The 15,571-nt window shown below is 41.7% G+C and overlaps 1 protein-coding gene across 1 annotated transcript; it reads left to right on the forward strand.

Moving 5' to 3' along the window:
* The first annotated feature begins 889 nt into the window (after positions 1–889).
* On the forward strand, positions 890–15,329 carry GLUL (glutamate-ammonia ligase). The gene is made up of 7 exons (XM_063298453.1): positions 890–1,021; positions 5,854–6,041; positions 9,700–9,861; positions 11,650–11,796; positions 12,340–12,467; positions 12,604–12,803; positions 13,531–15,329. Exons 2-7 carry the CDS (start codon positions 5,876–5,878, stop codon positions 13,847–13,849), a joined length of 1,122 nt encoding a protein of 373 aa, XP_063154523.1. The 5' UTR covers positions 890–1,021; positions 5,854–5,875; the 3' UTR covers positions 13,850–15,329.
* The last annotated feature ends 242 nt before the right edge of the window (positions 15,330–15,571 follow it).

A 15,571-nucleotide genomic window follows, 5' to 3' on the forward strand; every position in this document is an offset into this window, starting at 1 on the left:
TACTACAGAACAGGCTACAAGCCTCTGCACGCCCCCAACGGGAAAGCAAGCCTTGCCACCGCTACTTTGCAAGCCTCGCTTGCTAAGGACAAGGGCCCGTTGAATTCAAGGAGACGAGGACACCCTTGACTACAACAACCTAAGACGATGGGAGGGGCGTGAGGGAAGAAGCGGGTCCCACTTTTAGGCTTTCCCGAAGAGCAAACTCCAGAGCGTACATCAGTTCAAATCCTGTCTGCCGACCCACTCACTTTCCCCTCCGCATTGCACGGCGGAAAAGCCGCAATCCTTCGCTGCAATCGGAAGCGACGGCAGCGTGGGCCGGCCCCTTGCCCTGGCGGGTTTCCTCTCAAAGAAGCCTAGGCGAGCTCCGTGCAGCTCCCTCCCAAGTCGGTGGAGCTAGGGTTGGGATCCCGGACGTAGCTCTAGGCCATCCCCGATTTGCAAAGCGCTGTAATTTTCTCAGCCTCGGACCTTTGCAACCAGCTTTGTAGCCCGCCTAGCGAAGGGCTCTGAATTGCCTGCGTGTGGTTCGCAAAGAAAGCTTCGCTGTGCCTGGTTCCCATCAGAACAGAATGGGTATCTTTACCCGCGGCCGCCACCCGCCACCCGCCACCCGCCACCCGCCACCCTTTCTTGCAGCTGCCCTGAACTTGCCACTTCCTCTTCCCGTCCAAAAAGCGGGAGGGAGAACCCCTTGTTTTCTTCTCTGCTTTCCCTGCCTCCTCGTTCCCTCCCTTCTGCCTTTCTTTCTTTCTTCTCTTTCCTCCCCCTCCCTTGGTTGCCCAATCGCTGGAGCCATGAGCCCCCACATCAGCTGATCATGCCTAGCTCACGTCTGGAAGAAGCCAATCAGCGAGCGGGGGGGATTGGCACCGGGCAGTAGTTAAAGGAGGCAGCCGGCAGCCGTGCTCCTCTAGAGCTGAGCATGGGCGATCCCATTTAGCGTCCGACTAGCCAGTCCTTGTGATCCCGCCTGCCTGCCTCCCATCGTTGCATCTTTTCCTCGCCAATAGCCAAGGTAAAGGGCGCGTGGCCTCTGCGGCTGAGAATGAGGCTGCAAGGAGCAGGCCGAGTCGGGGGAGGGAGTCGGGGTTTCGCGGCGCATTTCTCGAGGGAACCGACTGCACCATCGCGTCCCCCCGGCAGGCTTCGCTGAGAGAAAGGGGAGTGAGAAAGGGAGAATAGGAACTTCTCCCGAAGTTGCCCTCATTCCCCCGTATGATTATGGACCTGCAAACCCCGCTCCGTTATAGTCTGCTGTGATGCAGTTTAGAGGGCTGTAGGAGATACCGGCCAGGCTCGTCATCCTCTTAAAACAAAAGCAATTAAGTGTGGTCCTTACGCCCTCCTGGTGCTGGGGGAGGGGCCTTCTGGAATCTGCTCCAGGGAAAAGGGGGCTTTGTTAGGACGTTCGAAATTGCGCCTCCGTTTGTTTCTCCCGTTCCATCCGCTCTCCAGATGTCTCGCCTAAACTGTGTAACCGGAATGGTCATCTTCCAGTAGTCAATCCCGATGGCTTTAGAGGAGATTCGTACAATTTGGGTTTTGATGGACAAAGTGGAAAATACCGTGGGTGCCTATGAAAATGGATTCCCCTGTTACTTAAAGGCCCTCCGAGACGTAGCTGCGGCTGCTGCTTTGAATTCTTGCCCTCGCTTTTGTTAATGGGGAGGCAAGGAGGAATCCTTAGAAGGAAGGATAATGGACTCGAAACAGCTCAGTTCTGTCCTTTTTCTTCCTCTCCATTTTTCAAAGGCTGGATATCTCCTGTCTGGTTAAGGCAGCAGGATCCATAAAAACAGGAATGCCGTTGCCCTGGGGAGGGGATAAAATGGTCTCCCTCTTAATGGCACCGGAGATGAGAGGGTGCAGCATGTAAAAGACGACTAGAGATGAACATCTCACAAGGTTGGAGCCAGAGGCAGGAGTGGAAGTGCTGGCTGGAAACAAAACGAACAGCCTTTTGAGGATTTGAGTTTGAGGAGGAGGAGGAGGACTCAGGGAGTGCTGTGGTGTGTGTGATTTTATATATTAATGTAAAGTCAGACTCCTGATGACTCTGCAGAGAAGTCTATGTACCTTTTGGGAAGAGGCAACAACATATGTTTATTTACTTATTTAATGGTGGTTATAATCTGCCCCACTCCAAAAGGACTCTAGGCAGTTAACTGCAAAAGGCAAAGCAGATTAGAACCATCAGATAAAAACAAACAACAGTTTGTTCCTTTGACGATAGTGATTTTATTTTATTTCATTATTTTTTTTTGCACAATGCAACCAGGGTTGGTGTTGCACCAGCCTATATGGCAGGGGCGGGGGAGAGGAGGAGTGTTCCAAAGGATGACTTGGCATTGCTTTCTTCCAGGATTTTTTTTTTTTGATTTCCCAATCTAGAGTACAACCCTAGAATTTCCCATCCAAGTCCTAACCAGGTCTGACCCTGCTTTTTTTTTTAAACAAGATCAGCCAAAGTTGACTAGATGCTGCCATCTGCTGTCCCTGTATGCATTACATTTTTACAATTAGAGCCACACTGATTCATTAGAGAAAAAATTAAGTGAAAGAAGTAGAATAATTCTAAGAATCCAGTTCAATGACGTAGATGGTTTGCTCAGTCATCTAACATGTCAAGTGTGCCTGCAACTGCCATGGCTAACATGAATTGGAGCATACATGTTACGTGTGACATGGCTCTTAAGGAGCAGAATCAGGGGACAATTCCTTATGAAAGGAAGGATGGCTCAAGTTCCAGGTAATCTCAGGACTGGTTGGATTGGATTGCAAGATGTCATGATGTGTGGCCAGTACTTGGAGCTACGTATTTAGGACTATTTTCCCCAGAAGGGAGCAGTTGATACTATTTTCAGTCCAACATTTCTGTTGGTGTGGTTCAGAGAAGGGAAGAATCCTACAGGAGAAATTATCTAAGTCTTGATAGCAATGTTTTTATTAGTCAACAAAATTATCAATAACAGACCAGTATTTTAATGAGAACATACTTATTAACCACTGTGGCAAACAAGTTACATCAGCATAAAAGAATTCAAATACTCAATACCTTTTGTCATAATCAGTTGGCTAGCTTTTAAAGAGCTATGAGTCTCTTCATTTTTTTTAATTTATAAGAGAGCCATGGAAGGAGAAGGCATTTAGTAGAGATGAAAGAAATACAAGACACACTTCAGTTTTGCTACCTTAAATGCTGCTAATGCACATGTTGTGGAAATCCAGCATTTTACTTTTAGAAAATCAATAGAATCTGAGTTTCATGATTGATATTTTAGTTACCAGAAATGTGTAAATTGTACATCTTTTCAATCCCAATTCTTTAATGGGATATGAACTTAAACAAAACTTGGAAGTTTGCATTCTCCATAAAAAGATTTCATGATTTTCAGCTAGGGTAGGATGCTTCCCTCCCCCTCCCTCCCTCCCTCCCTCCCTCCCTCCCTCCTTCCTTAGATATCTAAACCTCTTAGCGATTCTGCTTGGCTACCTACTGCAAGTTCATTCTCCCTTAATTATACAGTATTATGCAACTTCACATGAGGAAAAGCTTAAGCTTATGGGCTTGACCTGGAATAGTAAAGACCTCAGAATGCTAAATCATCTTTCTCCTGTGTTTACTATTCAGTAAAAAATTTACTACAGTGTGAAACTTGCAGGAAATTAAAATTCAGAACATGAAAGGGTTTCATTGTGAGCAAGAACCTTTCTGAAAACGGCTTCTTCATACAATACAGTAGGTGTCTGCTTCATGCTATTGGAAGTGTCATGTTGCAGGTATGGGAACAACTCATTCTTGCATGGGATTTTCAGGCACTAAAAATGGCATAAACAGCAGTACCAGTTCATTGCAAGATTTTAACACTGACAGCTATATTTTGACATTGACAACTATATTGAGTCATCTAGAATAGGAGGAATATGTGATGATGTTAAAGTTTTGATGAGGTTCAGGGTTTCTACATGCTAAATTATTCTTTCCCAACTGATGTCCTCCAGATTTTTTAGATTAGCTCCTAGAATTCTAGCCACTATAGCCAGCTGCTTGGAATTCTTTGAGTGTATTGTTTATTTATTTATTTTCCTAGGCTTATAAGCCACTCCAATCACTGACTAACTCTGAGCAGCTTATAAGCCTACCATACGTAAACAGGATTCGAACAATTAAAAAATAGGAACAGGTAAATAGCAAGCATTAATAACTGTAGCTCCAAAGTGTTTGAAGACACTGATTCAAGAAAGGTAGACAGATTATTTCACATTTACTTTTGCTGGTTTTACTATTCGTGATAATATTATCCTCCTATTTGAGATGCAGATGTACCCCAACAAACTTGGAAAGTTCAAAGTTCATAATTGAGGTAGTCCTCGCAGATTTTTATTTTTGAAACAAATTGTTTCCATTAATTTATAGCATTATGCCATGATCTGACGTAAGAGATGGGATTTCTACTATCATGGGAGAAGACATATTTTAATTTCATAGAATTTTAAGCATCTTCTGGGATTCCTCTCTCCTCTTCATAGTTGTATGGTTTATATAAGATAAAAGGTTTCCAGTTGGGGGTGATTCAAGTTAATATAGTGGCTTTTTGCCCAGGATTTCAACCTATAAGAATCAAACAGGTTCCTACACTGATAATCGTAATCTGGGATTTTGCCAGCCTTTGGAGCTCTTTTCAGTTGAAACGCACATAAACCTAAGGGAAAACTTTGCTAGTTAGGAAGTCTTAGGAATTACTTTTATATTATAAATAACGTGGAAGGGTTTTGCCTTGATTTTATGATTTCACTGTGCTGCTTATATGGATTTTACCATTTTCTGATAGTACTTTGGTCAGTTCTTTTGCCAAAATCTTCAACATTTTTTCTATGGATACTCCCCCCGTTGGGATATTTTAGCTGTGACATGAGTTGCTCATTGTGGGACTATTGTTGAGAACAAAATCTAGAAACCAAACCTATCTTGAGAATAACCCTGTTAAAAAATTAAATTTGTCAGGTGCAAAAGCTGATAAAGAAGTCTAATGAAATCATGAATGTGGAGATAAGAACAATTAGAATGGCACCATTTCCAATATTGAGTTGAAAACCATTGTGGCCCTGGAACACCTTGCACACAAATATGAGCATGACCTTATCTCCATCTTTTTATGATGAAAGTTCTAAATGTCTGGCAAGTAGAGCAGGCTTGGCAATAGATTCTCTTTCAGAATAAGGACTTCATTGTTTGTGATGGTTCTCTTTTGCACAGATTACATTTGTTCCAAGTTAGAGTTTAGAATTCAGACAGTACTTCTAACTCTTCATTTTTAACAATCATTGTTTAGCTATAATCTGTATCCACTAAAGCAATATACAACTCTATTAACTGACATGTAGCTGGGTGAGTAGATAGTGGCAATGGATAACACCCATTATAATATTGCATAAGTGTTAGTGCATAAAAATTGCGCCACTGTGTTCCCCAGCCAGTACCTTCCAGGTATGTTGGAACAACAACTTCCATAACCCTATAACCTAATTAACAGAGAATTATGCAAATTGTAGTCCTAACACACATTGAGGGCACCAGATTGGAAACAGTGCTTCCAAAGCAAGATGCAGTTGTTTATTCAGGGCCTGATTTTCACCTTATAGAAATAATCGGCAATCCTCCATATGATGACTTGCAGCAGATGTACAGTTTGTACATGGATTGTAATCAGCTGTGGAAAGTTCGTCATAGACTAGGCCAGCTCATAGACTGGCACTCTGAGAATGTCCCCGCTTGGTTATTGGCAAGAATCCCTTTGGAAATTTTCATAGACACCCTTTTCCTCTCTCTTGCTCATCATCTTACAGAACTTCAGGAACAGCTGCAGCCATGGCCACCTCTGCAAGTTCCCATTTGAGCAAAACCATAAAACAAATGTACATGAAGCTGCCTCAAGGTGACAAGGTGCAAGCTATGTATATATGGATTGATGGGACAGGTGAATTCCTGCGTTGTAAAACCCGGACATTGGAACATGAGCCCAAGAACGTTGAAGGTAAGCAGCCAGGTTTGAGGTGAGAGCTTTCCTAGGAGATCACTTCCCTGCATATGAAGGACTGTTTTACTAGTTATGCAAGTCAACATTGTAGCTCTGATCTCATTAGCCCTGAATTTTGACCAAGAGCTATCAAGCCAAGTACTACTATTACTACTGCAAGGATGTGAAAAGCTAAACTTCTCCTTGGTTTTTTTTTAAATAATGAAGTCAGGACAAAAAGCCACAAGCAGCAGCAGCCTCCACTGTCTTAGACTTAGGCTAGAGACTTAGAGATGCTTACTTGGCAGTACACCCCATAATGCTAGTAGAACTTATTTTTGAGTAGATGTACATTAAACTGCAGTCAAGTGAAAGAAATATGGCAGAGTTAAGCATTGAAATTAATTGTCTGCCAATGTTCAGTTCCTTTTCTTGCCAGACTCCTGGTTGAATTGCACATTGGTGAAAAGATGTTTGTATAAACTAAAAAGCACTGGCCATCCTTAATAGTTTTCTTTGGGGAAGCCATGTCTAGAACTGTGGTTTTAAGTTCTCAGATAGACCTATCTGTTCTCCCCTGCTGTTCCCTATATCTGGAATCCCCTTCAGAATATCTGCTAGATACCCTATCATCCCTTTCCAGTCTCAGCTTTTCTATGAATAGAGCTGAAAGCTCAGTACATTATACTGTACTTGTTAACATTCACCCCCTCTTAGCTTCACCGTTCACTGCATCCCTGTGGCCATAGGAACTATAGGCACTTTGCACTAGAGACCTGTTGCGTTTTGGTCTAGAGAATGCTGTTATCCTGTTTTACAGAAATAAATATTTTATCCATAAAATAAGACTCCAACCAAGTTGCTAGCCGTCAGATGTTTGCAGCATTTCATAAATAATTGCATTATTTTCTCACAGTTGCAGAGAAGGACATATAGCCCAAAGGGGCAGTATTGACGAAATTCTGAGAAACCAGGAGGAGGCAGTGTGTGGCTGTTAATACTTGGCAGAAGGATTTCTTAAATCTATCTCCATACCTGTTCTTTCTCCTTGTTCTGGTTTTGATCTCATGACTGTTTTTTACAAAAATTAAAATCTGCATAGCTCAGATAAGGCATACAAGATGAGAAAATGTGCTTATCCATTTCCTCCAGTCTTCACATTGCAAATAGAATTGATTGCAATGTGTTCTAAATGTGCAAGAAAGCAGTAATAACCAAGGTACAACAATTTCATTTCTAAAAGAAATTAGGTTATCTTGTTGATGAAGATCAAATATGGGATGAAGTGCATTATGCTTATACAAAATATATTTCATACTGCCAGATGATGGAATAGGTTTAGTCTTTTCCACTTATATTACTTTTTCTAAAATTTGTGTGAATATATTGATTTCGAATTATTATGGGTACCTTCCTCAAATCCATATTTGGGTGAAGAGGTAGCTCAAATGCCATTTAAATGAATAAATAAATTGGTTTCTCTATTCTCTGATTTTTATTGAACAAGAGAGATGGTTAGAGCAGGTTTTCCCACCCTGGCTCAAACTTCTTTGAGTTGTGATCCAGCACATCTGGAGAGCACCAGCACATCTGGGGAAGGCTGCGCTAGAGAACTGCAGCCAAAATGTACTGCTTCACCCCAACCCCTGTCTTTACTTCAAGACCCTGTCAGTTTGTCAGGCCTGAATAGTAGAAGCACCTCCTGGCAGGATCCAGTCTTCGCGCTGCTCTTAAAATATAGAATTCCTTGGCCTGTAGTTGGTTCCTTGAGTCACAGATGGCAAGCGCTTGGCTTTTGTCTGTGTTTGCTTCCTTCACTTTCAGGACTATCATTCCTCTGCCTGTTTGTGCCCTTTTCTGTAGCCGTCTTGCCTTAGAGCTTTCTTCTCCCTTTATAGTCCCCCTACATCCTGTAGCCCCTGGGAAAAAACATTGCCTTTTCCTTCAGCTTTTTTTCAGTGCTTGTCAAGATAATTTACTGCCTGAAAAATAAACCTGTTTGAGGATTTGGAGCAAAAGCACAGTCCCTCTTCTCCCCATCCCTCAGTAGTAAAAACATAGCAATAATAAATTACAGAACCGACCATTTGCTGCCCTTTCAGTCACCTCAAACAGATGGCCCCCTTCTGTTTGATGGGAAGCCCTCTCCCCATCCAGTCTTCTAAAAGCAGCTTGCCTCTTAGCCTCCCCCAAGTGCTGAAGCTTTAATTTCAAATGGGGGCAAATCTGTCTAAGATGGGGCTTCCTGGGCCATAAGATCAGTGCAACTGCTTTTAGTAAATGTACCTTTGGCTGCTCTGATGCCTGCCCTGATTCATGTGAACAATACAGATGGACAAGAGAGTGTATGCAGAAGCTTGGCCTTTTGCTTGACTCAGAAACCAGCAGCTCCCCCAGCACAATCAAGAGCATTAGGATTTCTTCCCTGGTTGCTATGGAGCTAGCCAGAGATGGTTATGAAACCTGTCCAGTGTGTATAGCTCATTAGGGGAATTTAGTTAAAGGCTTTGTTTTTATTCTGAGGATGTGGCTGACACAACTTGGTTAAATCATTTCACCACCTCCAGGATATGAAAGGGATCAGACTGATTAACTTGATTAACCACTTTAATGCCAATTGCACTACACTTACTTATTCATTAGTCTTCTCTCCCTGGCAACCGTCAGTGCTGAATACGTGGGCAAACATACCCACGCCCACACATTTTCTATGGCAGCGAAAGTTCCAAAGTGAGAAACGCTATAGCCCTGGAGAATATTCAGAGTTTTAAAGTTATTCTATTTTCGTGTTTGGTGTTGGTTTTTTCCCTGTAATTATTTCATAATATATACTTGGAGACTAAAGCTAAGAAAGACAGAACTTAGCAGCAGGCCACAAACAAGGGGCAAGTACAGCTGTTTCACTGCAGACCATTACAATTGCCAACAGTATCTACAATGGTTTAAAGTGAGTCTTTCTACAAAACTTTATGTCTTTAAAATTATAAGTAAAATTATACTCCTGGAGAATCCTCCCTGTCCCTATCCAAGTTGTCTAATGGTAGAATTAGCTATTACTGTGTAATAGTAGCAGTTGCAGTAGGCTGGCATAGGGAAAGACTTCTGCACTGAAACATCCCAGATGCATTCCTTGGCCTACCGGTCAGTGAATATCAGAGGTGGGTTTTTAGTTTGTCTGGGGAGGTATTTAAACTGGTTTTGCAGTTGCTACAACTATATTTGGGAAATTTTAGTGCCATCAATGAACATTGACTATACCTGCTCTTAAGATTATCTGTGGCAACTAGTTATGGCAACTATCTACAGTATTATACTTTGGGATATGCCTCTGAATACTAGCAGCTATGGATCATGAGTGTGGTATATTACAAATGTCTTGCTTTTGGGGTCTCCTAGATTCCTGGCTGACTTCTGTGGGAACAAAACATTGGATCGATAAGGTCTTTGGTCTAGTGCAGCAGAAGTCTTCTGTTGTATACCTGTCTAGGAAGTAATAAGTCCCATTGAGTTTAGTGGGCTAACTCCCATTACTGAGTACAATGTGAAGTATATTTTTTAATTGATGCGTAAGGGAAGCATTTGAGAAATCATTGTGTGATTCACAACAGCAGCAAAATCAAATTGTACAGGCTTGTGTGTGGAAATGGCTTGACTTTAGTCTCATTATTGTTTCCAGATCTACCAGAGTGGAATTTTGATGGCTCCAGCACTCTACAGTCTGAAGGCTCAAACAGTGACATGTATCTTGTGCCTTCGGCCATGTTTCGAGATCCTTTCCGCAAAGACCCGAACAAACTGGTTTTATGTGAAGTTTTAAAATACAACCGCAAGCCCGCAGGTGTGTTCCAACTTTGGCCTTTTAAACCTTCTGTCCTGACCAGGAAAAAAAGTGCAGAAACCCCCCACTTCATAGAAATGAATAATAAGGCAGAGTTTTAGCCCTTGCATTGTGCACAAAAACACCCTTTTGAACATGCCTTGCATGGAGAAAGAGTGCTTAATGTTTTGAGAAAATATTATTAGAGTTTAGACTCTAAAGCTGATAGACTTGGGCCATGATCACTAAATGAAGTCTCCAATTCATACTTAAAGATACCTGGGAGAGAGTTTGTTATAACTGTCAGGCCTTTTTTATAGATGTTCTCAAGGTCAAATACCTGTATCTTTTTGAAATTAAAATTCTGGACTTAATGGGCCCACTGTCTGATCCAGCAAGATGCTTCTCATGTTCTTACAAGTCAAGAAGCAGTAGTTTGGGATTCTGGTAGGAGATCTGCCAGAGGCCAACTTTATCAAATTGGGATATTTACTCCATTATTATTCTCATACTTTACTCTATATGGAAAGAAAGAAAGAAATTCCTAGAGGAGAACCAAACTTAATACCGTATCATTACAGTGTCCAAGAATTTTCTAACTCCATAATTCATTCTAAATTGGGAAGTTGTTGTCTTTTTCTGATTAATTGGATTTTAAAGTTTTTGTTTTGTTTTGCCATGAGCTTAGCCCAGTGGGCAGCAGAAAGGACAGGTATTTTTGACACTGCTGCCCCTCCTTTCACTGTTCACAATGGTAACTCTAAATAGGGGACTTGCAGTTCCACTGAAGACAAAAATTCTGTGCCATCACCTAGCAAGATAATCTAAAATAGTGGTTTATCAAAACATGGTAGGTTACAATTCACTCGTGACCATCTATATTTCAGAGGGGAGGTAATTGCCATGGTAGTATTATGTAACATCATGTAACAGGAGGTCTCTGCCATGCATTGTGATACTTCATTTACATTTTTGATCTTGGTTATTCAACGGAGTCCATTGCAGAAGTTTATTCTGGTAACAGATACTACTGTATCATTATAACGGCATGTATACAAAATAAGATTAAAAACCCTTGCTTTTTGGACCAAACCACACTGCCTGACCATGTCTAACATTAATTTTTGCCAGATCCTTTTGGAAAGGCACCAGCACAGCATGCAATTGCCAGAAAGAAGTTAGTAAATGCTCTCATGTGACGCCACTTCCAATCACAAGACTTTCATTCTTAAAGCTTCAGCTGATTTCTCATCAGCTGATCTGCGTAGCATTCTTCATGCAACATATTGAACAATGTTTCCCCTTTTAACCACTACATCACAAAAATGTAGGATTCATTGGCATCTCAAAGCCATCCTGTTGTAATGGGCATGCTGACAACACTGTTACTATTGTTTACCTTGGTGCTGATGTTTAATCAAGATCTTTTGACTGTAAAAGACAATCTTGTCTTAACTAAAATATTCTGAGGACTCTTGAGCAATAAGTTACCCAGCTTCCATTGCATCCTGGCAATGTAAAAATAAGTACAATGTGGTGACTTATCTCACAAGGTGACTGGGAAGATTAATGAGAAAGCAGTTTAGGCACACTGAGCTTTAAAGATTGGAAGGAAAGAGCATTAGCCAAACCATCACCTTAAATCCTTCCCTTCTGCAAAAGACTTGCTTAACCTTGAATCTTTGCCCCTAAGTCCAGTGAAGTACCAATATATGAAGTTGCAGTGCATATTCATCTATGCCTCCCTTTTAAGGGAAAGATACAATCTGTATGAATGACCAACGTTGGCTTATTCCTTGTTTCTTTTAGAAACTAATCTAAGGAATACTTGTAAAAGGATTATGGATATGGTGTCTAACCAGAACCCTTGGTTTGGAATGGAGCAAGAATATACCCTTCTAGGAACAGATGGACATCCCTTTGGTTGGCCTTCCAATGGCTTTCCTGGACCGCAAGGTAAGATTCTATATGGTAAATTCCTCTGAAGCCTTGAACGCATAACTACTAATGGCAGGCTGCCATTGGGACACCACAACAGGTACAGAGCTACTGCTTTTCATACGTAAAGTAAAGATTAGGTCCCTGATACTATAAATGGGAATTTAGGCAGCAGAAATCTACTGCTGAGGTAGATGGACCATTGATTTAATCAACAGAAATTCCCAGTTCATGAGAGAGAATGGAAATGTTTAGAGGAAAAGAGTCATGCTTTCAAAATACAGTTACTGCTATTCACTTGTTACTTCTTCTTGGATTAATCTAATGGTGATCTCAGCCAATCAGATTACGTTGTGAACAGGATAATATTCCAAAGGATTAGATTACTTAAGGACATCACTAAAGGTAAATTAAGTCAATGACTGAATAAGAAACAACAGCAAAATCTAATTTACCTTTATATAACATGGAGTACCCCTTATGTAACATGGATTTGCTGAATGTGGTGACTAAAGGTATGGATTCCCTCACTGATTTCTTTTGCTTCTTGTGTTTCTCCAGGACCATACTATTGCGGAGTTGGAGCAGACAAAGCTTATGGCCGAGACGTTGTAGAAGCCCATTATCGTGCCTGCCTATATGCAGGTGTGAACATTGGAGGCACAAATGCAGAAGTTATGCCAGCACAGGTATAGATCCTTGATGCTAATGCTTACCTTTCACCACTGGAATTCTTTTTACCCATTTAGCATACAAAGAGAATGAAGTGAATAGCATCTTGCAAAGGTGTGGTGATTGTCTAACTTGATTCTGATTCTTTTATAGTGGGAGTTCCAGGTGGGTCCTTGTGAAGGTGTTGAGATGGGTGATCACCTCTGGATTGCTCGATTCATCCTTCATCGAGTATGTGAAGACTTTGGTGTCATTGTATCTTTCGACCCCAAGCCCATTCCTGGGAACTGGAATGGAGCTGGATGCCATACTAACTTCAGCACTAAGGGCATGCGAGAGGAAGGAGGCCTCAAGTAAGTGCTGGTCCTTTCTTGTAAAGCTTTCTTTAATGGACTTTAAGAGACAAGGAGAGACAAATCCTCCTCCCAAAAGACTGCAACTAAGTTATTGGGGTAGTACAATAGTACAATAGATTGTACTACTTCATGGTAAAGAAAATTAGTAGGTGAAAACTCCACTGTATTTAAAATCAGAAAAATAAACCCTGCATATAAAAGACTGAAGGCAAATTAGAATGTATTTTACTGCTAGGGATATTTCCACTAGCTTTGTGCGTATGTTTTTTGCCTACAAGGATGTTTAAAATTAGATTTATCTCTCCCCCAAGTCATTCATCTGCAAAGGTTGCTGTAATTGTGTTCTGCGAGCTGGATGAGATACTCTCCAAGATTTTTGATTTTAAATATGGGCAGGAAGGGGAAATCATTTCACAATGTTGGTTTTCTTGAACTTTCATCATTAAGAAGTCTTTTTTTATATTTGGAGGCTCATGGGAATGCCTAGCTTTAAACAAGCACATATCAAGAACAGGGCTATTTATGTATTAGATTTTATGGGGGGCAGAAGAATGTGGAATAGGCCCAGAACCTTGCTTCCTAAAACCATTCACTTTCCTTTTTAATATTTGGCATTCCTCTGGAATAAAATGTTAGATAGACTTTGCTGTACTTTTGTGAAACTGCGACATGAACAGCTGAGCACCCTGGGCTGTCTTTGATAACGCTCTTCTTTCTTCCACAGGCAAATTGAAGAAGCTATTGAGAAGCTTGGTAAGCGTCACCAGTACCACATCCGCGCCTATGATCCCAAAGGAGGGCTGGATAACGCCAGGCGCTTGACTGGTTTCCACGAAACATCAAACATCCATGAGTTCTCTGCTGGAGTAGCCAACCGTGGAGCCAGCATTCGTATCCCGAGAAACGTGGGCCAGGTGAAAAAGGGCTACTTTGAGGATCGACGGCCCTCTGCTAACTGCGACCCGTACGCTGTGACCGAAGCACTAGTCCGCACTTGTCTTCTCAGTGAAACTGGGGATGAGCCCTTTGAGTACAAGAACTAAGTGGGCTTGTCCCATGCGCTCCCACTCCCTTCTTCTGTATTTTCTCTCGTCTAGATATTAATTGTGAGGGCATGAGGTACCATGTTTGTGCTCCCTCTCCTAAAACTGACCCTTTGTTTCTCTGTGTGGGAGGGGGAAGTCTAGTCTCTTTCACTGTTAGTTCTGTCATTTGAGGGGCAAAGAAGAAGGCAAGTGGGATTTTACCACTATTTCATGTAATTCATCTGTATGTCTTGACAGGGTTTCAGTAGCTTCCAGGAATAGATGGCAAAGTTGAGACCTGGGTTGTGGAGAGGAAGGTAGAGGAAGTATGTGTTTGGGGTCTAATTGTTCTCCCTCCCTGGATTTGCTCTTCATGGGCTGTGCTGAAATGAGCGAAAGTGCAATTGTGTGTCATTCATTCACTTTGGTGAAATTAATTTGGCATCCCACTACCACTCTTGGGTGCCGGTACACAATACAGATCCACAAGCAAGTTCTCTCAAGGGCAGGAAGACTTTTTCCTCGGACTCCTGGAGTATTCCTACATGCAGATGTTGTCCTGCCAGAGTTAGAACCATTCTTACAGTCTTTGGTCACTGTTCCCTTCTTGAGGTTAAAAGTTGCAGGTTTTATTTAAAAAGCTGCTGAACACTTCTATCTATTCTTGGAAGCTAACTGATTTTCTGTTTCTAACACAAAGTGAAATAGTCTTTTTATATATATTTAAATGTCTAAAAACACCTACAAAAATTGTTGTCTTTTTTTAAAGGTCCACTAAATCAGCCCTTTGAAGAAGGGCTGAGATTGCTGCAAGAGTCTGTTGGTTGAGGCTCATGGGTGAAATGGGAAGGCAGGAGAAAAGTTTATGGGGAAGAGAAGTTAGCTGTGTGCTGTTGTGTCCAAGAACAGGTTTGATGGTTTGTTACACACAAGAGGCTGTCCGTTTACAGGCTTGTAAGTTAAAATAGGCATTAATTTTTAATTTAAACTAAAGCCGCTGGCTGTCTAAGCTGAGCTGCGTGCGGCTGGCTGCAGCGACAAAGATGTCCTTGTGCTTCAAATGAAGAGTTGACTGGTCAACTTTAACCATATTATTGACAAATAATTGACAGGGAATGGAGAATAGGGAGGGCGTTAAAATTCTCAGTAGGATTTGCATGTCAATTAAAGCAGGGCTTTTCATAAAGAAGGCAAAAGCACAGGATGGGAGGGGAAATGGATTTTTAGAGATTTTAAATAACACATTTTTAGGAGTTTCTAAAGTTGTACAGTTTTACAGAGACCACTGCTATTCCAATAGGGATACCCTGGCACTCAAACATAGCTGCCACTTCTGCCAGGGAGTTGTTAATAAGCATAGTTGATCTCAGAGGAAATGCTAGTGGTTCAGGTGTTCCAGAATTTTGTACTTTGTGTCTTGGATGGTGCCAATCAGTTTCTGCTGCATTTGGACTTGAGAATGGGGGCGGGGGAATTTGTAATAAAATAATTAAATCCATTGGTGATTCTCTGCCTGTGTTCTTTCATTGTCACTTTGCATGCAGTTTGCAATAACAGGCTGTTACCACTAGGAACTTGGGTAGCTCCAGTCCATGTAACTTTACCCAATCTGATACTTGCCAATATGCTCAGTTATAACACTCATCACCGCCAGCCAGAATAGCCATTGCAGTGATAGAAGTTGTACTCCAGCACGTCTGAAGCCTCCTGGACTGGGGAAGGGAAGGCCTGATAATTAGT

This window comes from Candoia aspera, chromosome 3, assembly GCF_035149785.1.
Source record: "Candoia aspera isolate rCanAsp1 chromosome 3, rCanAsp1.hap2, whole genome shotgun sequence".
NCBI lineage: Eukaryota > Metazoa > Chordata > Lepidosauria > Squamata > Boidae > Candoia > Candoia aspera.